Source organism: Lepus europaeus, chromosome 10 (genome assembly GCF_033115175.1).
Source record: "Lepus europaeus isolate LE1 chromosome 10, mLepTim1.pri, whole genome shotgun sequence".
Classification (NCBI taxonomy): Eukaryota; Metazoa; Chordata; class Mammalia; order Lagomorpha; family Leporidae; genus Lepus; species Lepus europaeus.
The window spans coordinates 103,116,570-103,138,324 of record NC_084836.1 but is presented as its reverse complement, the minus strand read 5'-3'; the positions used below and the strand labels follow the sequence as shown (position 1 = coordinate 103,138,324).

At 53.8% G+C, this 21,755-nt stretch overlaps 1 protein-coding gene across 12 annotated transcripts in view; it reads right to left on the bottom strand.

The window, feature by feature from the left end:
* Window positions 1–2,001: 2,001 nt before the first annotated feature.
* CEP250 (centrosomal protein 250) overlaps window positions 2,002–21,755 on the bottom strand; it is a 58,868-nt gene continuing 39,114 nt past the window's right edge. For 7 of the 12 annotated variants that reach the window (XM_062204104.1, XM_062204102.1, XM_062204103.1 and 4 more), the window contains 10 exons: window positions 21,329–21,671; window positions 20,728–20,849; window positions 18,080–18,200; window positions 16,948–17,069; window positions 13,964–16,552; window positions 9,558–9,671; window positions 9,226–9,381; window positions 8,679–8,780; window positions 7,695–7,757; window positions 4,859–5,775 (listed from right to left, as the gene is read on the bottom strand). In XM_062204104.1, the coding sequence (XP_062060088.1) occupies window positions 5,506–5,775; window positions 7,695–7,757; window positions 8,679–8,780; window positions 9,226–9,381; window positions 9,558–9,671; window positions 13,964–16,552; window positions 16,948–17,069; window positions 18,080–18,200; window positions 20,728–20,849; window positions 21,329–21,671 (4,002 nt within the window). In that variant the 3' untranslated portion in view covers window positions 4,859–5,505. Of the gene's footprint in view, window positions 4,243–4,857; window positions 5,776–7,694; window positions 7,758–8,678; window positions 8,781–9,225; window positions 9,382–9,557; window positions 9,672–13,963; window positions 16,553–16,947; window positions 17,070–18,079; window positions 18,201–20,727; window positions 20,850–21,328; window positions 21,672–21,755 lie in introns of those variants that run through there. The other 5 variants (XM_062204101.1, XM_062204099.1, XM_062204107.1 and 2 more) reach the window with 2 other exon arrangements.

The window sequence follows — 21,755 nt, the reverse complement described above, 5'->3', positions numbered from 1 at the left end:
ATCTCATGTGGGTACCGGTTCAAGACCCAGCTGCTCTGCTTCCAATCCAGCTCCCTGTTAATGGTCTGGGAAGAGCAGCTGAAGATGGCTCAAGTGCTTGGGCCCCTGCACCCATGTAGGAGACTCAGAAGAGGCTACTGGCTTCAGCCTGGCTGTTGTAGTCATTTGGGGAGTGAGCCAGTGGGTGGAAAATCTTTCTCTGCAACTTTCTATCAAATAAATATTTTTAAGAAATTAGTTACCTCTGGAGACTGGAGAATGGGGTGGGAAACTGCTGCCTCTGGTGTGTGTGTGTATAAATAAATAATATATAATTTATTTGAAAGGCAGTCAGAGAAAGCTCTTCTATCCACTGGTTCACTCCCAAATGGCCTCAAACGTTTGTACTGGGCCAGGCTGAAGCCAGGAGCTTCACCCAGGTCTCCCATGTGGATGTAGGGGCCTAAGCACTTGGGCCATCTTCCACTACTTCCCCAGACATGTTGAAGGGAAGGAGTTAAACTTAAACTCAGTCATGTTGAAAATTAACATCTTATAATAACAAGCCTCCCCTTACCTTTGAGTTTTGTTCAAATCCCGGGAACTAGTTCAAAAGACTGGATGGCTGGGCTGGCGCCGTGCCTCAATAATCCTGCGCCTGTGGTGCCGGCACCCCGGGTTCTAGTCCCGGTCGGGGCGCTGGATTCTGTCCTGGTTGCCCCTCTTCCAGGCCAGCTCTCTGCTGTGGCCTGGGAGTGCAGTGGAGGATGGCCCAAGTGCTTGGGCCCTGCACCCCATGGGAGACCAGGAGAAGCACCTGGCTCCTGCCTTCGGATCAGCTGTAGCGCGCTGGCTGCGGTGGCCATTGGAGGGTGAACCACCAATGGTAAAGGAAGACCTTTGTCTCTGTCTCTCTCTCTCACTGTCTAACTCTGCCTGTCAAAAAAAAAAAAAAAAAAAAAAAAAAAAAAAAAAAAAAAAGACCGGATAGCTGAACCAACAAGATAAAGACCAGGTGGCCAGGCCTATGGGATACTTGTGTAAAATAATACCAAGAACCCTGACCCTATGCTGAACTCACTGGCTAAGTACTTGCCAGGAAGAATGGACCCTATGCTGAACTTAGAAGAGAAAGAGAAAAAACAAAAACAAAAGCAAACTGCTTACTCGCTTGAATAGTAGCCAATTGTAGGACAACTATGAATTTAGAACATGAGCCTATCATACTAGATAGCCGAACTTGTATGTTCAACTGTATAAAAACCCTAATGACCTTACTGTAGGGGCTGCTGATCCAGTCCGGCTATGCCCGGTGCAGACGTTGGACCAAGCTCGAGTTTGAAGTAAAACTCTTGCATTTGCATCAGCCTCGGCTCCTAGTGGTCTTAATTGGTGGGAATAGGATGTTTTGGGTATAACAGAAGGGGAGCTGCTAGGACTGGAACCAGTGCTCATATGGATTGCCGGTGTTGTAGGTGGGGGCTTTATCCACTACACCATGCCAGCCCCGATGTTTTTTTTTTGTTTTTTGTTTTTTTTGACAGAGTGGATAGTGAGAGAGAGAGAGAGAGAGAGAGAGAGAGAGAGAGAGAAAGGTCTTCCTTTTTGCTGTTGGTTCACCCTCCAGTGGCCGCCGCGGCCGGCGCATCACGCTGATCCGAAGCCAGGAGCCAGGTGCTTCTCCTGGTCTCCCATGCGAGTGCAGGGCCCAAGGATTTGGGCCATCCTCCACTGCACTCCAGGGCCATGGCAGAGAGCTGGCCTGGAAGAGGGGCAACCGGGATAGAATCCGGTGCCCCGACCGGGACTAGAACCTGGTGTGCTGGCGCCGCAAGGCGGAGGATTAGCCTGTTGAGCCACGGCGACGGCCCCCGATGTATTGTTTTTAACCATGTGCATGTGATTGCTTAACTTTAAATAAATGACAAGAAAATCTACCAAAGCAAAGTTTGGATGGTTAAGAAACTTATTTTTAACTGTATTAAAAAGGTTTTCTTTTTCTTTTCTTATTTGAGAGGTAGTGTGAGAGAGGGAGAAAGAGATCTTCAACTCACTGGTTCACTCCCCAAATGACCACAACAGTCAGGGGTGGGCTAGACCAAAGCCAGGAGCCAGGAATTCCTCCTGGGATTCCCACATGGGGGGCTGGGCTCAAGGCATCACAGGCAATGTCTTAACCTGCTATGCCACAATGCTGGCCTGCCGCCTCTCCTCTTGTTCTCAAAGTGGCCTTTAGCGAACACCTCTGGGATGTAACAGGTGGATAGGGAGGCAAGGGGCAGCCATCGAAGGTGTGACGTGAAGGCAGAGGAAGGCACGGAAGCCAACACGGCAGTGGGATGCTGGTGGAGTCTTGCATCCAGAGCTCCCTGCTTTGCCCAGTGCTTGGTGTCTGACTCAGCCTGCCCCTGGCCATGTGCCTCATCCCGCGGTGAGAATGGAGCCTTCACAGGGCATTGTGGCTTGTGGGCCGTGGCTGATGTTCCTGCTTTGTGGCCTGAAAGGTCGAACTGGAGTGGGCGAGCTGACGCCTTGAGGGCCTGCTGCTGCTGCTGGACTTGGGACCCTGACTCCTTATACCTGCTGCATCCAAGGGGCTTGATAACCACCCTGAAAGGGCCCCCAAGGCCTCCCTTCCTCTCTCTGGGACGCTTGCCCTGGTCTCACTGGGAGTGGCCAGTCTCTTCTGGGCCTCTGGGTCATTCTGCAAGCATTTATCTGGGCCCTGTCTCCCTGGAGACAAGCTCCTCCTCCTCTTCCTTGGTGTTCATAGCGGGGGCTTCTGGCACAGGCTTGATGAGCATTTGCCAAGAGAATGCAATGCCAGCACATCTCATCTACCAGCCCTCGTCAAATACTGGAATTGGCCAAACTTAACAGGAGGCCACTGACACGGGGAAGAGTTCTATCCAAAGCTGTGGCATGAATCCCCAAACCACAATGCAAGGGTGGGATGTGGGGGTGGGGGCTACTCTTGCCAGCAAGGAGCCCTCAGACTCTGAGATCTGACCCCGGGGCTGGAATATTCACAGGCACTGGAAAGATTTAAACAGGAAGCCGTGATGGGAGGTGCAGCGATGACATAGGATTAGCTTTCCTGTCTCTACAGAACACACCAGCCCCCACTTCTGGGCTTCATGATGCTGGTGACAGAACCTCCCTGTACCTAATGTACCCATAATGCTCCTGACTGGGCTAAGGAAAACAGGCTGCTGGTGTCACTGAAACCTCCAGGGCTGCTGTGGACTGCAGCGGTTTCACCCGGCAGGACTGGGGGGAGCTCCGTCCTCCAGCAGACAGCCCCGGCTTCCTGGTGTAAGTGCCGACCGCGACCTGTGCAGTCTGCAACCACACTCCGCTCACTCCTCACGCTGACTTCTACCACCAGCTCCTCCTCCTCTGCTGGGCTCTCCCGCCCATGGCTTCCCTGCCCTCACCACCCTGGCAGCCCCATGTGGGTTGTGATGCGGTTCACAAAGCATCCAGGCTCGCTATGAGAACAGAAGCAGGACTCTCAGTACCAGGCGCTCCCTGGGAACAAGACGACCGGCCCAGGCTCTGACTCCATGCTTGACCCTTGCTGCTTTCAGAGCGGTTTGGCCCATAGCAACCTCTATCTAAGCACACAAGACGACTAGAAGGGGCCGGGGTGACCTTGCCCATCTTTCCACCCCAGGTTCCAGTGATGGTTCACACCCTCCCAGAGCACATCCTGAGAACAGGCTGGACACCCAGAGGCACTGCCCAAGGGCTGATCCACTGCTTGGGGCAGCCTTGTGGTAGGTGACAAGATGAAGGGACAGAAGCTCTGGACTTGTGTCCTTAGGCGAGGTTGGGTCCTGCCTGGGTGACCCACACTTTCCTTCCTGCTCTTCCCCTCCGGTCTCTCCTTAGGTTTGGAGCTGATGAAAACAGCAACTGGTACATTACTGGCCTCCCCAGAGATGACTCTGCTATTGGCCAAGGAAAGCATACTTTAGAAAACCGGGGCACAAAGTCAGCCCCCAGCTGCTGTGTGAGTATAGCTTGGTCCTCACTGCTGAACAAAGGCCTCGCCAACCTCTTACCTGGTGGGGTGGGGAGACCTTAGGATGAGGGCTACAGTGGAGGCCGGGGGGCTCTCGAGGGTTGGATGAGGAGAGATGAGCAATAGATGGTTTAGGATTAAATGAGGATCCTGCTTGGCAGCCTTCAAAATGTCTTTCATGTGCTGGAAGGTCTCTCCTTGATTGGCGTCCAGCCTAGTTCATGACCTGTAGAGATCTTGGTACCGAGAAGAAACTAAGAGAAACACAAGGCCCCTCTGCCACCTTCTGACCCAGGACTGGCCAAGCTGGAGCCAGGAGCAGAGAGCCAGGAACACAACCCAGCTCTCAAATGTGGTGGCAGGAATCTCATCACTTGAGCCAGAAATCAACCCAGGCACTCCAACGTAGGGACACAAGTGTCCTAACTGGCATCTTAACCATTAAGCCAAATGCTGCCCTGCCTCTTCAAGTAAAACTGCCTTTAGGCTTTGAGGAAGTTATCAACGATAGGTCTGAAACGTGTGAGCTGAGTCGTCCAGAGCACGTCCATAAGTGACAAGTTCTGCCACTGTCCATCCTGACTGGCCTGATGGCAGGGGACCAGTCAGCTCCATGGCTACGCCCAGGAAGGGACACTCAAGAGCGTTCGTGCAGAGCAGGTGGAAGAGGTCAGAGCTGAGCTCCACAGACTCCATCAGCCAGAGGCTAACTCAGTGTTTGTGAGGCCCCAGGACTTGCTAGGACAAGAACACTTGATGGTTCCTCACTGCCCAGGTGTTAGAACTAGAGGCCCGCCCTAATCCTCCCACCACACCCTCTGTCACAGGCAGACCAGGCCTTCCCCATGTGCTCAGCAATACCCCCAACTCCTCCCGGCCTGCAGGGGCAGCCCCTGCATTCTACACCCACAGGTGTCTCTGACTCACGTCAGCCTGTCTTACCAGCTGGACTGAAGGCAGGCGCTGGGGACAGGGGCCATCTCGTCTTGTGTGTCTTCTGCAACCGTCCCCAATCAGAGTGCACGGCTCACAGTAGACCCCTGTCACCCAAGAGGGATCTTCAGCAAGTGTTACCTTACAATGCTGATGTGCTGCTGCCACCCAGCCACACAAGTGGACACTGCAGTAGCGAATTAACACAAAGACCCCAGGTTTATTGTTGACGGGGAAGGTGAGGGAGGGCAAGTGCTGGGAAAATAAACTCTAGACGAGAGGCAGTAAGCCCCTCGACCAGGGCAAGGCACTCTTCTGGGTGACTCCGTGGCCTGGCAGGAGAACAAACTTTGCTTCATTCCTACGCGGGCTGGAGTGCTCCCCAAGCTTGCTGGTTTCCTTCTCCTCCTGGGAATGTGGCTGATCTGGGGCGTCCAGGTGGTTAACAGAGCCAGACCATTCTTTTGGCAAACCTGCAGCCATGCAGAGGGACCAGGACTCCCCTGCAGTTGTCTGTGTTGTCCGTGTGCACCGTGCTGGCCTGTATCCTGCCCTGGCTGGGGCTGCTACCTGGGGGTGGTTTGGATAGCGCTGGGGCTGGGGCTACGGTGGAGCAGGACTGGCCCTGGGGACGTCAAACTTTGAGTCAGGGACTCGTCCAACTTGCGGGTCTCGGCCTCTAGGACAGTGGCCTCAGGGGCTTGGGCCACTGCAAGGAGAGAGTGGGAGAGGCTGTGGTGCAGGTCTGCGAGTTCACGGCTGGTCTGCACTGAGCGTGCGATGTAGTCCTGCTTCTGCTTCCGCTCCAAGGCCAGCTGGGCTCGCAGCAGGGCTACCTGGGGGCAGGAGAACCAAGAGAGAGCAGTGGAGGGCCCTGAAGCTGTCCCACCATTCTGCTCTGTGCTTCTGTGGCTCTTGTTGGTATGGCATTTTTAATAAATTTTATTTATTTGAGATAGAGAAAGAGAGAGGGATGGAGGGAGAGAAATACACAGGTAGACAGAATTCCCAGGGCTGGCACTGTGGCACAGTAGGTTAAGCTGCTGTCTGTGGTGCCAACATCCCATATGGGCACTGGTCTGAGTGCCAGCTGCTCCACTTCTGATCCAGCTCTCTGCTATGGCCTGGGAAAGCGGCAGAGGGTGGTCCCAAGTGCTTGGGCCCCTGCATCCGTGTGGGATACTGGGAAGAAGCTCCTGGCTTCAGATCAGCCCAGCTCTGTTGTGACCATTTGGGGAGTGAACCAGCAGAAGGAAGACCTCTCTCTCTCTCTCTGTAATTCTGCCTCTCAAATAAATCTTAAAAAACAAACAAACAGACAAACAAAAAAAAAACCTCCCATCTGTCAGTTTACTCCCCAAACACCTGCAACATCCAGGACCAGGACAAAATTTAGAGCCTGAAGCTCAATCTGGGTCTCCCGCATGGGCAGCAGGGAATCAAACACTTGAGCTATCCCCTGCTGCCTCCCAGGGCCCAGGGCACGCACTCTGAGGAAGGCAGAATCAGAAGCAGAGCCTGGACTTGAACCTAGGCATTCTGATGGGCAACGTGAGCGTTCCAAGTAGCATCTGAACTGCTGCACCAAATGCTCGCCCCCCCTCTTGGAAGGTTTTAAAATAAATATATTCTAACTTAACTAGAATGGGGGGTGAGGCCTGAGTATCAATACTTTTTCCAAAGCTCCCCTGGAATGTCTAATGTGCAGCCAAGGTTTAGAATCACTAACTAATCCTTCCACGGGGATACTGAAACAGGAGGTAAAGCTATTAGAATCTTGGCTACTGGCATCCAGGATTAGGGGGTGGCACAGGTGCTTAGGGTACAAAATTTAAGGAGGCACTCTGGGTCCAGAGTGAGTGTTTCAGGCCAGCATTGTGGTGCAGTGGGTTAAGCCACTTCCTGCAATGCTGGCATCCCATATCCAGAGTGCCAGGACCTGCTAATGTACCTGGGAAGGCAGGGGATGATGGCCCAAGTGCTTGGGCCCCTGTCACCCAAATGGGAGATGCCAGTGGAGTTACAGGCTCCTGGCATAAGCTACTCAGATGAAGTGAGTGAACCAGTGGATGAAGATCTCTGTCTCTGTCACTTTGCCTTTCAAATAAATAAATCTTTTAAAAAACATTGTCTAAAAGAATAATAAAAAAAACAATGAATGCCTCCTTAAATTCTATACCCAAAGGGCCTCTCTAGAGATAGATAAGGCCTTGCCTGCTGTGTTTTGAGTTTAACAGAATTCAAAGTACTAGCTTAGGTCTAGCAACACACAGAGTCAGGCTCTGCCAGGAGTGACTACTGGTTTCTGTAACAGGCTCAGAAATCAAAATGCCACACCTATATTCCGGGGCCTTGAAAGGGGGAGTGAAACTTTAGGTCTAAGAGGCCTACAAGGCAAGCCACTTGATACAGTCTCCCTGAGCTTGACCCTGGCTACAAGGCCAGATCCCGCACTGGTGCCAGGCTCCATCCTGCCACCAGTGTGCAGCTGGCAGATCTCTGGTCTGCTTCTCAGCCTTCCCCTTCCTCAGTACGAACCTGGAGGTCGAGGGCCTGCATCATGCTTTCTTCCTCATTCCCTGTCCAGGCCAATGAGAGCTGGAGTGGGACCTGCTGCTTACTGGAAGGCAGGAACTACCTCCCCTCTCCCTGCTGCAGGCACAAAGGTCCAGGGACACAGCTGACCCTACAGTCTCACCGCCTGAGTTCGAGGGAGGGGAAGAGGCTTTCGAACACAGAGCCTTCCAGAACATACCTCTTTCTGCAGTTCAACCACGTGCTTGGCCTGTGCGGAGCCCTTCTGTTCCCCTCGTCCATCCTAGGGAGACAACACCACCCATGTTGGAACAAACCCTCCCGCTGAGTTTCCGCGGGCCTTCAGCTACCTCCCCACAGTCCTGGGACTGCTGGCAGGGACCAGAAGTGCCTGGACCTCCACCCTGAAGGGCTCACACCAGCATAACAGGCAATACCCATGGAGACCTGACGCTGGACATCCAAAAGACCCGGATGCCACCTACTTCTTTGGGGTACTTTTCTATCGAGCAGAAGCACACCACACGTCTGCTTTGTGCCGGCCCTGGGCTATGAGCTGAGGGTGCAGAGAAGTCACCTGACAGGTGCCCACCCTGGGAAGCACAGTGCTCAAAGCAGGGGGCTCAGCCTCGAGCCCCCTCCAGCCCCACCAGGCTTCACCAGTTCACCACCTCGTGCACCACCACCGTTTACCAGTCTAGTGAACAAATGCAGCTCAGCTAAAAGAGTGTTGGCCGGGGAAGTGGGGGGGTCTTCCCCAAACCCTTATGTCAAAAAGGGGCTCTGGCCCCAGGCAACGCCATGGATCCTAATCTTGTAAACTCAGTAGACCAAGGAGCAATCAAGCTCCTAGGCACGTGGGGCTGGCAAGCACCACACAGCACCCATGTGCCAGGAATTCTGACAGAAGCCCCGTGAGCCCTGCTACCAGAGGTTGAGGTCTGGGAGCAACAGATCGGGTTTCCTCAGGATGCAGGGCTACTGGCCTAGATTCCACCCCACCCACTGACACTGCGTCCCCTTCTCAGGGCAGGGACAGACTAAGCAGTGCCAGGTGGGGCAGAACGCAGCCAGAGGCCTCTCGGGATTGGCTGAAGCACTTCTCCCATGCAGGTGTGGCCTGGGATAAGCAATGCAGAGGGCTGAGTTTCTGGTGGCTGGGGTTGGGCGCTCTCAAGGTTGCAATGGAGGCAAAGAGGTAGACCTGCTGTGTGGGTGATGAATCCAGGCTTTGGCTGAGCTCCTGGGCCCCTGCCCGGGACAGGCGCATGGACTCCTTCTTCAGCTTTCTCCGCTCACGCTCCACCTGCCAAGATGTGGGGAGAAATCAGGGCTAGGCTCTCGAGCAGGTCAGTGCATGTGTGGGACTGAGCATAAAGGGACAGCAACCAGGGGGACTCCTAGGCTGAGGAAAGCACCTGCTGGGACAGCCCCGAGAGGTGCTCCCAGATGGAAGGAGGGGGTCAGCCCCTTGGGCCCCTGGAGCAAAGGTCAGCAAGTTTCCTCGTGGTATGCATTAGAGGCTTTGTGGGCCATTCAGCTCTGGCACAACAACTCATTTCCACTGCTCTAGCAGACAAACAGCTGCCACAGTAAATGGCTGTGCTCCAGGAGAACGTGGTTTTCAGAAAGCTGCAGCGGGACGGATCTGGCCTGCAGAATAGTTTACTGAGCCCTGCTCTGTGGGCTGCAGAGACGTGGAGACGCCCACAGGCTCCAGAGGAAGGGCTGAAGACAGGGAAGCTACTCACCTGCTCCAAGGTGGTTCGCAGCTGCATGTTGTGGCGCTGTAGCCTGCCCCGGTCAATTTCCAGCTGAGCCACGGCCTGCTGCAGGTGCTCAAGCCTTTGTTTCCACAGCTCCTTCTCCTCCACTCCAGCACCACACTCTGTCTCTGCTCTTGAGTCCTGTGGGGAGGAACCTGCTCACCTGGGCAGCCCCTTAGACAGGCAGGGGAACAGATGGAGGGCAAGGGGACCAATCTGGCAAGTCTGGGCTTCAGGGACTCAATTCACAAGGGAAGGGAACACCCCTGGCCAGGATTTCCTCCTGGGCCATTGGCACCCCCAGATCCCCAGCTCACCTCTCCAGGCTGTCCACCCTGCTCTTCCCTGGGTCCCCGCTCTGCTCTGAGGGTTGAGCCTGGGCTGTGCAGCCGCTCCTTCTCCAGAGTCTGTCTGGTAAGTTCCAGCTCCTCCTGGGGTATTGAAATATAGAACAAAATCATACTGTGGCAACCTCAGATCCAGACCCACCCTCCACCTCCCACCAACCTCATAAAAACCAGCTTGGTTTTCTCAGCAGGTGAGAGTCTTATTTTTCCTGGAGACTATGAGTTATTCTAGTCTAGAACTCTCATTTTCATCGATAAAACAAAGGAGCAGAGGGGGTTGACCCTAGGACACACAGCTAGGAGCAGAAATCCCCCTTAAAGCTAAGCAACCACACTGTGGAATGAGCAAGGACACAGGAGCTCTCTCCAAACCCCAATTTTCTCATTTATAAAATGACCGAATGACCCCGGAAGCGTGGGGACTCTAATGTCAGGTACTTCCAAGGCATGCTCTATTTCATTATCGGCGTTGGCCAAGAGGAGGCAGATGAGAGAAGACGAGTGCAGGCCGCCGGGTGGAGGTCGTCTGGGGAAGAGGGAGAGCTTGGTGGTGAGAGCCTGAGCCCTGCAGGCAGACGGCGTGGATCTACTTCCAGGTCTGCACTGACCAGTGGGCTGACTTTGGATGAGTTACACAACCTCTCAACTGCCATTCCTCAATTACAAAATGAGGACGGAAACAGTTCCTACTTAAGGGGTAGTTTTGGAACAAAGCAAGAGTAGCAGTGCCTGACAGCAAAAAGGCTTAAAATAAAAAAAGGACCTGCAGGATGATGGGTGGCATCTGAAAGATGTCCTTGAGCTTGGAGGTGGGGAGTAGGTGAAGTAACCCTGACCCGAGTTACATTACTGTGTGCAATCTGCTTAGAGAGATCTAAGACCACAGGCAGGAAGGTCTTCCTGCTCGGCTACACGCCTTACTGCTGCTGTGCCTGTAAGAATGGCCCTGCAGGGGCCGGTGCTGTGGCGTATAGTGGGTAAAGCTGCTGCCTGCAGTGCCGGCATTTCATATGGGTGCCAGTTTGAGTCACAGCTGCTCCTCTTCCGATCCAGCTCTCTGCTATGGCCTGGGAAAGCAGTAGAAGATGGCCCAAGTGCTTGGGCCCCTGCACCCACGTGGGAGACTGAGAAAATGCTCCTGGCCCCTGGCTCCTGGCTTCAGATCAGCACAGCTCTGCCTGTTGTGGCCAACTGGGGAGTGAACTAGCAGATGGAAGACCTCTCTCTCTCTGCCTCTCCTTCTCTCTCTGTGTAACTCTGACTTTCAAATAAATAAATAAATCTTAAAAAAAAAAAAAAAAAAAAAAGAATGGTCCTGGAAGTAGGAAAGGAGTTCCACTTACTGAGAGCTTCCTTCCTAAACACTTTACAAGTATCAGCCCATTTCACACTATCATTTCCTATTTTCTTCTTCTTCTTTTTTTTTAAATATTTATTTGTGGGGCCGGTGCTGTGGCATAGCAGGTAAAGCCACCACCTGCAGTGCCAGCATCCCATATAGGTCCCAGTTCAAGTCCTGGCTGCTCCACTTCCAAGATTGCTCTGGCCTGGGAAAGCAGTAGAAGACAGCCCAAGTCCTTGGGTCTCTGCACCCCTGTGGGAGACCTGGAAGAAGCTCCTGGCTCCTGGCTTCAGATCGGTGCAGCTATGACCATTGCGGCCATCTGGGGAGTGAACCAACTGATGGAAGTCCTCTCTCTCTCTCTGCCTCTCTGTAACTCTACCTTCCAAATAAAATAAATAATAAATCTTTAAAAAATATATTTGTGGGGTTGGCGCTGTGGTGCAGCAGGTTAAAGCCCTGGCCTGAAGCAGTGGCATCCCATATGGGCGCCGGTTCAAATCACAGCTGCTCCTCTTCTGATCCAGCTCTCTGCTATGGCCTGGAAAAGCAGTAGAAGATGGCCCAAGTCCTTGGGCCCCTGCACCCACGTGGGAGACCTGGAGGAGGCTCCTGGCTCCTGGATTGGTGCAGCTCCGGCCATTGCGGCCTTCTGGGGAGTGAACAAGCTAATGGAAGACCTCACCCTCTGTCTCTACTTCTCTCTGTAACTCCGTCTTTCAAATAAATAAAATAAATCTTTAAAAATAATATTTATTTGAAAGTCAGAATCAGAGAGAGGGAATGAGAGAGATCTTCCATCTGCTTGGCCAGGGCTGGGCCAGGCTGAAGCCAGGAGCTTCACCTGGGTCTCCCACATGGGTGGCAGTGTGCTCTAAGCACGCTGGTCGGACTCCAACCTTCCCTGATAAAAGATTAGATCTGGTTGCAGGCGTTCGGCCTAGTGGTTCAGATGTTTGCATACCACATAGAAGTTCCAGGTTTGATTACTGGCTCTGGCTCCCAATTCCAGTGCCCTCAGTGCTGGGGAGGCAGTAAGTGATGGTTCAAGTGGCCCAAGCACTTGGGCCATCTTCTACTGCTTTCCCAGGCACATTAGCAGGGAGCTGGATTGGAAGTGGAGCAGCTGGGACTCAAACTGGTGCCCATATCAGATGCTGGCAGTCCAGATAGCGGCTTAACCTGCTACGCCACAGCACTGGGCTTCCCTACTTTATTCTAAAAAATCCAAGGGACAAAGAAGGAAAGGTCGCACAGCCATTCAACTAGGGAACTGTATTTGAAATCCAGGAAGTGGACTCCCAAGTTTTTAACTGTAACGCCTCTATATGTTGCCTTTTAACAGTTTTGTGTTTCCACACAGTCGGTTCTTGGGGGGCTGTCTGAGATGGGGCAGGGGTTGGGGGGAGATGTTTTCTGGGGCTCAGCCAAGGGATAAGGAGGTGGAGTTAATTTCTCCAGAAAAAATGGACTGGTTTTCTCTTGGCAAAGGAGACAATGCTTCTCTGTGTCCTGCAGTCACTGCCTGTGTCCAGGCCTTGCGCTCTGTTTGGGGGGTACAAAGATGACTAAGACACGGTGCCTGACCTTCCAAACCGAACTCATCATTCCACTTCTTGTCCTCCAACCTGCTTTTCTTCATCAGTGAGCAGAAATCTTTAGTGCTGCCAGCGCCGTGGCTTAACAGGCTAATCCTCCGCCTTGCGGCGCCGGCATACTGGGTTCTAGTCCCGGTTGGGGCGCCGGATTCTATCCCGGTTGCCCCCCCTCTTCCAGGCCAGCTCTCTGCTATGGCCCGGGAAGGCAGTGGAGGATGGCCCAAGTGCTTGGGCCCTGCACCCGCATGGGAGACCAGGAGAAGCACCTGGCTCCTGGTTTCGGATTAGCACGATGCGCTGGCCGCAGCGGCCATTGGAGGGTGAACCAACGGCAAAAAGGAAGACCTTTCTCTCTGTCTCTCTCTCTCACTATCCACTCTGCCTGTCAAAAAAAAATCATAATAATAAAAATAAAAAAGAAATCTTTAGTGCTATCTTTGATTTCTTTCATCCTTTTCTTTACTCCTCCCACTTCTTAGCCAATCAAAGGCCAGAGTCCTAGGATCCTCTTATGTCTGTCTGTGTACACATTCCTAGCTCACCATCTTGTTCCTGGACTTCTATTACAGCCTCCTCATTGGTCTCCCAGATTGGCTGTTACTCCACATGGCAGCCTGAGAGATCTCTCTGATCATGTCACTCCCCTGCACCTAACACTTCACCTGCTTCCCACGAGTTACCCCTCAGCATGACTTACAAGCCCTGAATGCTGGGCCCTGCCCTCTCTTCTCCTCTCCTGCAACTCCCCTTCAATGTGCCAGTACCCTGACTGGCCTGCACAGATGCTCTCTCCTCCTTTCCTGTCCCCGACCTGTGCCTGGCCAGTTTCTTACTGGTTCCTTCAGATCTAATCTTGTTTTTCTGAAACAGAGAGGGATAGAGCTCCCATCCTCTGGCGCGTTCCCCGAATGCCTGCGTGGCTCGGCTGAAGCAGGGAGCTTGGAACAAAATCCAGGTCTCCCATGAGTGGCAGGGTCCTAACCACTTGAACCATCACTTACTGCCTCCCCAGCACTGGGGGCACTGGAATTGGGAGCCAGAGCCAGTAATCAAACCTGGAACTTCTATGTGGTATGCAAACATCTGACCCAGTAGACCGAATGCCTGCAACCAGATCTAATCTTTTATCAGGGAAGCTTGGAGTCTGACCAGCATGCTTGGAGCACACTGAACTTCTCCTGTTCAGTGTGGCACACTGCCCTACAGCTGCTTACCCACTTGACTGTAAGCTCCAGGAGGGTAGGGACTGTAGGTGTCTTGTGCCCTGAGCATCCCTTTGGGGGCTGCACGGGACTCTGAGGCCCACATAGAAGTACTCATGATCCCAGCTTTCTCATACCCTGGATGGGTCACAAGGTTCAGGGTGGCAGGGAGCCCCTGAGCTCAGCCAGACAGGGCTCTTTCCCCTGGCCCTTACTACCCAGGGAGTGACTCACCAGTAGTCTCTGCTGCTCTGATTCCCGCTCCAGGACGGAGGCTTGTAGGAACAAGGCTACCTCCTGCAGACTGTTGACACTGGCCTTGCTCTGGGCCAGGGATAGCGCCAAGTCCTGGGCCTTCTCCCTCCACTCAATCTCCCTGGCCTCTGTCTGCCTCAAGGCTACCTGTAGGCGTTCTAGGTCTCGCTGCAGTTTGGGCCTGAAAGATTCAGAGTTCAGAGCTGGTTCCTGCACTGAGGAAGCTTTGTGGCTCTGGGGTAAGGCCTCGGGATTCTTCCTTTGCTGGGCCTCCCTCAGCTCCCGGAGTTCCTCTTCCTTCTGGGCTAGAGTCAACTGCAGCTCCCTTAGACTCTCACGGAGGCCAATCCTCTCTTCCTCTTCTCTTTCCTTCCCCAGATTCTGCCCCTCTTGGTCCCTCTGGGCTAGAAGCTTCTCCAGCAGCTGCCCTTGCTCCTTCTGAAGCCTCAGCTCTTCGTCCCTCTGGGCAAGGGCCTGCTGGAGCCGTTGTATGTCCTCCCGATGTCGCAGGCCCTGGTCCTGGATCTCACCTTCACGTGTCCTCAGGGCCTCCTCCAGCTGCCGGGCGTGTGTCTGGCAGGTGTTCAGGGTGGCCTGCAAGGTGGCGGTGCTGGCCTCTAGACTGTGACTCAATTCTGTCTGCTCCAGGAGATGCCGCTCTTTTTCCTGCAGCACAGCCTGGGCCCTGCTGAGGGCCTCCTGCAGTGCTTCGACCTGGCCCCAGGCAGCCTCCTCCTGATGCCGGGAGAACTGGTTTTCTGTCCGCAGAGCTTCCAGCTCCTGGTCCCGTTCCTTAAGCATTGCCTCTGCTTCTAGCCACTTGTCTTGCAGGGCCCTGGCCTGTGCGTCGTGCTCCTGTGTGCGCTCGGCACACTGCTGCTGGAGGGTCAGCAGAGCCTTCTCCTGCTCCCGAGCCTCCACCCTCAGGTCTCCCAACACCTCCTCCAGGGCCTGCCCCCGCCGGCCCTCCGCTGCCAGCTCTTCCTGGAGCCGCCGCACCTGCTCCTTGTGTTCCTCCAGCTCTCCCTGGCGCTCCTGCAGAGCTATATGGGCCTGCTCCAGAGCCCCCTGGAGGTCGCTGGCCTTCTCCTTCACACTCTCCTCCTGGCCCTGAGCCTGCCGCCGCTCACGCTGCAGGGCCTCCAGCTCCTGGTCCCTCTGGGTCACAGCTCTCTGGGCCTCTTCCAGCTGACTCTGGAGCGACTGCTCTTTCAGCTCCCGCTGCTCCCTGGCTTCCTGTAGGTGCCGCTGCAAGACCAGTATCTCCTGCTCTCGCTGGGTCAGGAGCAGGCTGCTCTCGGCCACCTTCCTGTGCAGGCCCTGCAGCTGCTGCTCCAGCTGGCCCCTGTGCTCCTGCAGATCCTGGATCTGCTCCTGCTGGCACTCGACTTCCTTCTCCTTATCACGCAGGATCAGCTTCAGGTGCTCAAGGCTGCCACGCTGTGCTTTCCCCTGGCCCTTGCCCTCCTCCGCCAGGTGCCTCTGAGGGGCCAGCTCCCGGCCTCGCTCTCTCAGGGACAGCTTGATCTGTTCCAGGTCCTCCTCCAAGATCTTGGTCTGCAGTGTCCTCTGATCTTCGAGAACCTGAATCCTCTCCTTCTGCAGCACCAGCTCCTGTTCCCTCCTCTCAAGGTCCTGAGCCAGATGCTCATTCTGCCTCTGCAGCTCCTTGACCTGCTCGTGCTGGGACTTCACGTCCTGCTCCCTCTCCTGCAGCTCTCTTGCCAGAAGGGTGCTGTGGCTCTCCAGCTCATGGATCTGGCTGCTTTGTGCCTGCAGCTCCTGGCTCCTTTCCTCCAAGTCCAGCGTGAGGTGGGTCAGGGCCACCCTCTGCATTTCCCTCTGGCCCTCCAGCTCCTCGATCACCTTTTGCTGGCACTCCACTTTGTGGTGGCTTTCTTCCAGTTCCAGGGCCAGGCACTCCAGAGTGACCAGCTGCTTTTTCAGATCCTGAATCTGCCCTCGCTGGGACTCAATCACCTGGGCCTTCTTCTCCAGGTCCAGAAGCTGATGCTCCAAGAGGCTCCTCTGGGTCTCCCGATCCTTCTCGAGCTCTCTGATCTGCTCCCTCTGCACAGCCAGCTGCTGCTCTCGCTCCTGAACCGCCATGGGCAGATGCTCCAAAACAGACCTACACTGCTCCAGCTCCTGAATCTGTTCTTGTTGCAGATCCACCTCTTGGTTCCTCTTCTTCAGGTCCAGGGACAGCAGCTCTAAGGCGGCCTTCTGCATTTCCCGTTGCTTCTCCAGTTCCAGGATTTCTCCTTGCAAAGTCTCCACCTGTCCTTCTTTCTCAGATAGAGTCTGGGTCAGCAGAGCCAAGTTCTCCTGCAGGGCCTTGCCTTGGGCCACCTTCAGCTCACCCTGCTCCTGAAGAGCCTGGGCTCTCTCACGCTCACTCTCCACCTCCTCATTTTTCCGCTTCAGCGCCGAGCGCACCGTCCTCAGGTGTTCTTCCAGGATGCCAGCAGCGCTCGCCTGAGCCCTGGCTTCTGCCACAGATGCCTTCAGCTGTTCCACGTGGGCTGTCAGGTTCTCCTTGGCTACCTGAAGTAACTCTCGCTCACCCTGGAAAACAAGATGCAAAACCAACTTAGTCTACACTTCCTAACAGTCACTCCAACGCTGGCCTTTCTCTTCCTCATTCTCTGGCACCAGCAAAGACAAGGATTAGAGTGGTGGGGAAGTATCGAGTGGTATCTCCCCATTACCTCCCAGGGGAGGCTGTGGCACAAATGAGGCACCCCATATTCTGGGCCTTAAGGATAAGGGACAAAAACCTCAATCTCAATTCAAGAGAATAATTGGGACCTTAACAATGGCTCTGAAGAACAGGGGGAAAACCAGAAGAATCAAAAGACTTGCTAAAGGAAGCTGGGCCCAAGATCGTAAGCTGAGGTGGGCCTTGGGCCCCAAGGGACGACGCTTGAGGCAATCTCCCCCGAAAATTAGTGCCACCTTACCTGGGCTTCCATTCTCTGCAGTTCTGCTTGCCTTAGGTGACCCTGTAAGGAAGTCACAGTTTCGTGCAGTTCCTTCAGCTCAGATTCCATGGAGTTCTGTTTTCCTTCCCACTTGGATTTTTCTTGGGGAAGAAAGGGAGGGGCTCATGGTTGGGGGTGGGGAAAAGAGGGATACAGAGGCAGATGGAGGACAGGGAAGCGAATCAAAGGGAAGAAGCTAAGGAGGAGAGAATTACATCCAGCCTCCTGGAGGTATCCCCCACCTGCCAGCTGCTCCTGTATGTCCAGGCTCCCTGCTGCTTCTGCATTCACGTCTACCTGCTGCCAGCCCCAGCCCTGCTGTTAGTCATCCTAACACTTCTTTATCTATCCTGATCACAGAGAGGTCCTTGTCACCCCTGGATTCCACAAACGGTTGAGCTAGCTGACACTGGAGGTCCCTGCTATTCCCCAGTTGCAAAGGTTCTTAGAGACCTGGTGGCTCTGCAGGTGCCTTCCCCCGACCCTGTCCCCGTTTCCGCAACATGCACTAGAACTCAGCTCTATTTGTGTGGTTTCCGGGGAGCACGCCACAGACTCCCCAGAAGGCCAGACCCACTACCTAAACTGCCTTCCTCTCCAGAGGAACCTTGGTCTCAGGATCCTTCCCGCTCCTCTCCTCTCCAAGGGGCCATCCCCCCTTCCAGCCCTTGGCTGCAGTGTGGACAAGGTCTCCCTGGATTCCCTGTTTTCTCCTAAATAGTCTTCTGCCACCAAAGGCTAATTTTGCAGACGTGCAGTAGAATATAAAGATAAATAATGCACACAAATGACAAAGTCACAGGATTGTATTGTGTTCTCCCAGCCTTGGCCCTGAGTCTCCCAGTGGTTTTTATCTCCTGCAGAAAACTGAAAGCCCAGCCCAGCACCTGCTCTCGGTTCACCAAATCCTTTCTTCGAGATCCTTCTGGGTTGCCCCTCAAAGGCCAACTGAAGCACAGAAATAGGCCAAGGGGCCCCCACCCTATGGAAATGCCTCTAGATGCATCTCCTCATGGTAGATGGACAATAACGAGGGGCTGCCAGGCCTGTCCCTGCCCCTTCCAGGCCTGCCACCCATCCTCTGCCCTCCTGCCCACCTGCAGTGTCTCACCTTCCAGGTTCTGGGACAGCTGTTGCTGCAGGTCCTGCAGCTCTGCGTGGAGCAGGCTCTTGTCAGCCTCAGCTTTGGTCAGATGCTGTTCCAGCTTCCGGACCTGATCCCTCAGATCATCCTGGGAAGACAGGCAGGCAGGACCTCAAGTTCCTCATCTTCCACAAAGCTCTCCTGACAGGCCTCAAGCTCTCACCACACTCTCAGCCACAGGGGTGGTCTGCCACCCTGGGCCTACTCCCAGACTGCTGGGTTATTTACCTCAGAACTCGGGTGTTCAACTCCCTATAACAGATTCTGCTCTAGCTGATGGGGGCTGAGAAACCCCTTCTGACCTGTCGATGTCTTCTGAAACAGAACTCTTGCTAAAGTCTTAGTCCAGGACTCACCACTCCCCTCCCAAACTCCTATTTCAAAGGTGAGCCCAGAGGTAGGCATTCAAAACAGTGGTTACGACCCCACTTGGGACGCCTGCATCCCGTATCAGAGTGCCTGGTTTGGGCCCTGGCACTGCTTGATTCCAGTCTGTTGCTAATGCGCATCTTAGGAGGCTGCACGTGATGGCTCAAGCACTTGAGTCTCTGCCACCTGGATTGTGTTCCTAACTCATGGCTTCAGCCTGGCCCAGCCCCCTTACTGTTGTGGGCATCTGGGGAGTGAACCAGTGGATGGGAAGAGCTTTCTTTCTCTTTGCCTTTCAAATAAATGAAACTTTTAAAATAAAGTAAAAGCTAATCTCAAAGATCATCCATTCCTTTCTCCTGACCTTTGCCCAGACAGAATGAATTGCTCTTCCTTCCTTCGTTCCAACATACATCATTTGTGCCCATTATTGATCCAGTGACTCCTCTTCTGTTTTCCATAAGAATGCAGTTTGGTTCCTCTGCCTGTCTTTCCTTCTTTAAGATTTATTTATTTGAAAGGCAGAATCACAAAGAGGGACAGAGAGAGATCTTCCACCTGCTGGTTCACCCCCAATGGCTTCAACAGCTGGGGCTGGGCAAGGCTGTAGCCTGGAGCTTCCTCCAGGCTCCCATGTGGGTGCAGGGGCCCAAGCACGTGGTCCATCTTCCACTGCATTCCCAGTGCATTAGCAGAGTTGGATCAGAAGTCAAACAGCCAGGACACAAACCAGCACCCATATGGGATGCCAGCATTGCAGGTGGTTGCTTTAGCTGCTACGTCGCAAAGCCAGCACTATCACAAGTGTTCCGAGGGAAGCGGTCACTGTTTACTCCTTTCCATATACGCAACTCGGAGTGGCTGGCACGTAGATGGCACTCAGTTTATACTGACCAGTAGGCTCATTGCGAGGCAGAATTTGCGGGACATTTTAAAAAGGTTTTTTTCATTTATTTGAAAATCAGAATTACAGACAGAGAGGGAGAGACACAGAGTAAGAGACAGATCTTCCATTTACAGGTTCACTCTTCAAATGCCTGCAACAGTCAAGGCTGGGCCAGGCTAAAGCCAGGAACCCAAGTGCTTGAGCCATCATCTATTCTCTCCCAAAATGTACATCAGCAGGAAACTAAATCAGAAGCAGAAAAGGGGGCCAGCACTGTGGCACAGTAGGTTAATCCTCTGCCTGCAGCGCTGGCATCCCATATGGGCACCAGTTCTCATCCTGGCTGCTCCTCTTCCCATCCAGCTCTCTGCTATGGCCTGGGAAAGTAGCAGAAGATGGCCCAAGTCCTTGGGCCCCTGCACCCACGTGGCAGACCTGGAAGAAGCTCCTGGCTCCTTGCTTCAGATTGACACAGCTCTGTCCATTGCAGCCATTTGGAGAGTGAACCAGCAGACAGAAGACCTTTCTCTCTGTCTCTCCCTCTCTCTGTGTATAACTCTACCTCTCAAATAAATAAATAGATAAATCTTTAAAAAAAAAAAAAAAAAGAAGCGGAAGAGATAGGGCCAGCATTGTGGTGTGGCAAGTAAAGCTGCTGCCTGCAATGCCAGCTTCCCATAAGGGCTCCACTTCCAATCCCACTCCCTGCTAATGTGTCTGGGAAAGCAGCATAGGATGGCCGAAGTGTTTGGGCCCCTGCCACCCACATAGGAGATCTGGAAGAAGCTCCTGGCTCTTGGTCATCTGGGGAGTAAACTAGTGGATAGATCTCTCTCTGTGAGCATGTGTGTGTGTGTCTCCCTCTCTCTCTGTAATTCTTTCAAATAAACAAACAAAACAAAAAAGAAGTAGAGGATCTGAGACTCAAACCAAGCACTCCCATATGAGACGCAGGCATCCCAAGCAGCGGCAACCACTGTGCAAAATGCCTGCCTGTGTGATTTCAGTCTTACGCCTAGAATGTTCCTAGAAAAGGCATCTTCAGATCTCAGCGTTCACGAACTGGTGGGTTTCTCTTGAAGGCCACGCGTGGCTGAGAGGAAAATGGCATACAAAGCCCCACACATTTGTGAGGGTTTGTGACTTAGAGTACTCATTCATGATCCTCACAACCACCCCGAGAGGCAGGGGTGAAAACAGGGCCGAGGAACTCCAAGTACTCTATTCAGGGTCGACAGACATGGGACGCATCCCAACTTGATCTAGGAAAGGAACAGGCCAAAGTGTTGCGTGAGGCTCTGTCTCATGTTCTTCAGGGGAGGGGTGGAGAGGGCTCAAGGAAGGAGGGCAGAAGACATACCCGGGCCTGCTGACTCTTCCACAGGTCTTGGTGAAGCTTGTGGAGGGCAGAGGCCACCGCCTCAGCTGAGAGGGCAGTCAGGAGGGGCCCTCTCTTAAAGAGACTCCTGGCACCATTCTGGTCTGAAGAAATGAGGAAAAATCTCCTTGCCTGTTGTGCTATGAAAGGAAACAGCCATCCCTCCCCAGACGTGGTCCTTCCTCTTCTCAAAGGGCCCCTGCCTTGTATTTTCTGTGTACCCATGTGCCAGGCACTATGGTGGGCACCACATAATGGTAGGTATCATTCATTATGCACTTAATAAGTGCCAGGAACTGGGTAAGCTATTCACTTACATTGTAATCTCATTAACTCTTCAGGAAAATTCTAAGGTAGGTGCTTTTAACATCCTCATTTTATAGTTGAGGAAAATCAAACTCAGAAGTGATTTGCCAAGGAGGCTAGCAAATAGAACCAGGGTTCAAACTTGGATAGAATTAATTCCAGCCTGTGGCTGTAACACTCATGCAATATTGCCTAATGAACTGCACTCACCTCCCTCTCCCCTGGGAGCTGGGCCTGGCTTTGGCTCAAAGGACTTAGTTCTTGGGTGGCGCCTCACCTGGTTCAGGGCCCCAGATGGAGGGAGCAGAGTCTCCCCCACCCCCCAGCTCAGGCCTGCTCTCACAGACAGACCCTAGGGCCTGCTGCAGAACACAGTAGAGCTTGGCAAGCTGGGCCTGAGCACGGCTCCCAGGCTGCTGCTCCGCGGCCAGTGCCTCCAGCTGGCTCTCCGTGCTGCACAGCTGCAGCTGCAGTTGGGCTGCCTTGGCTTCCTGGGCCCACAGGGAAGCTCTCAGCTGCTTCTCTGTGACCTGAGACGCCTCCAGCTCCTCCAGCAGCTGTGCTTCCTGGGCCAGAAAATCAGCCTCCTTTTCCTTCACCTCCTGCCTCAGTAGCTCCACCTGCCAGGGAGGAAGCATACTTAGTCTGAGCAGGGAGTGAGTACCCTGTTCTGATGCTCCCAGGGCTGACCACACTCAAGCCCT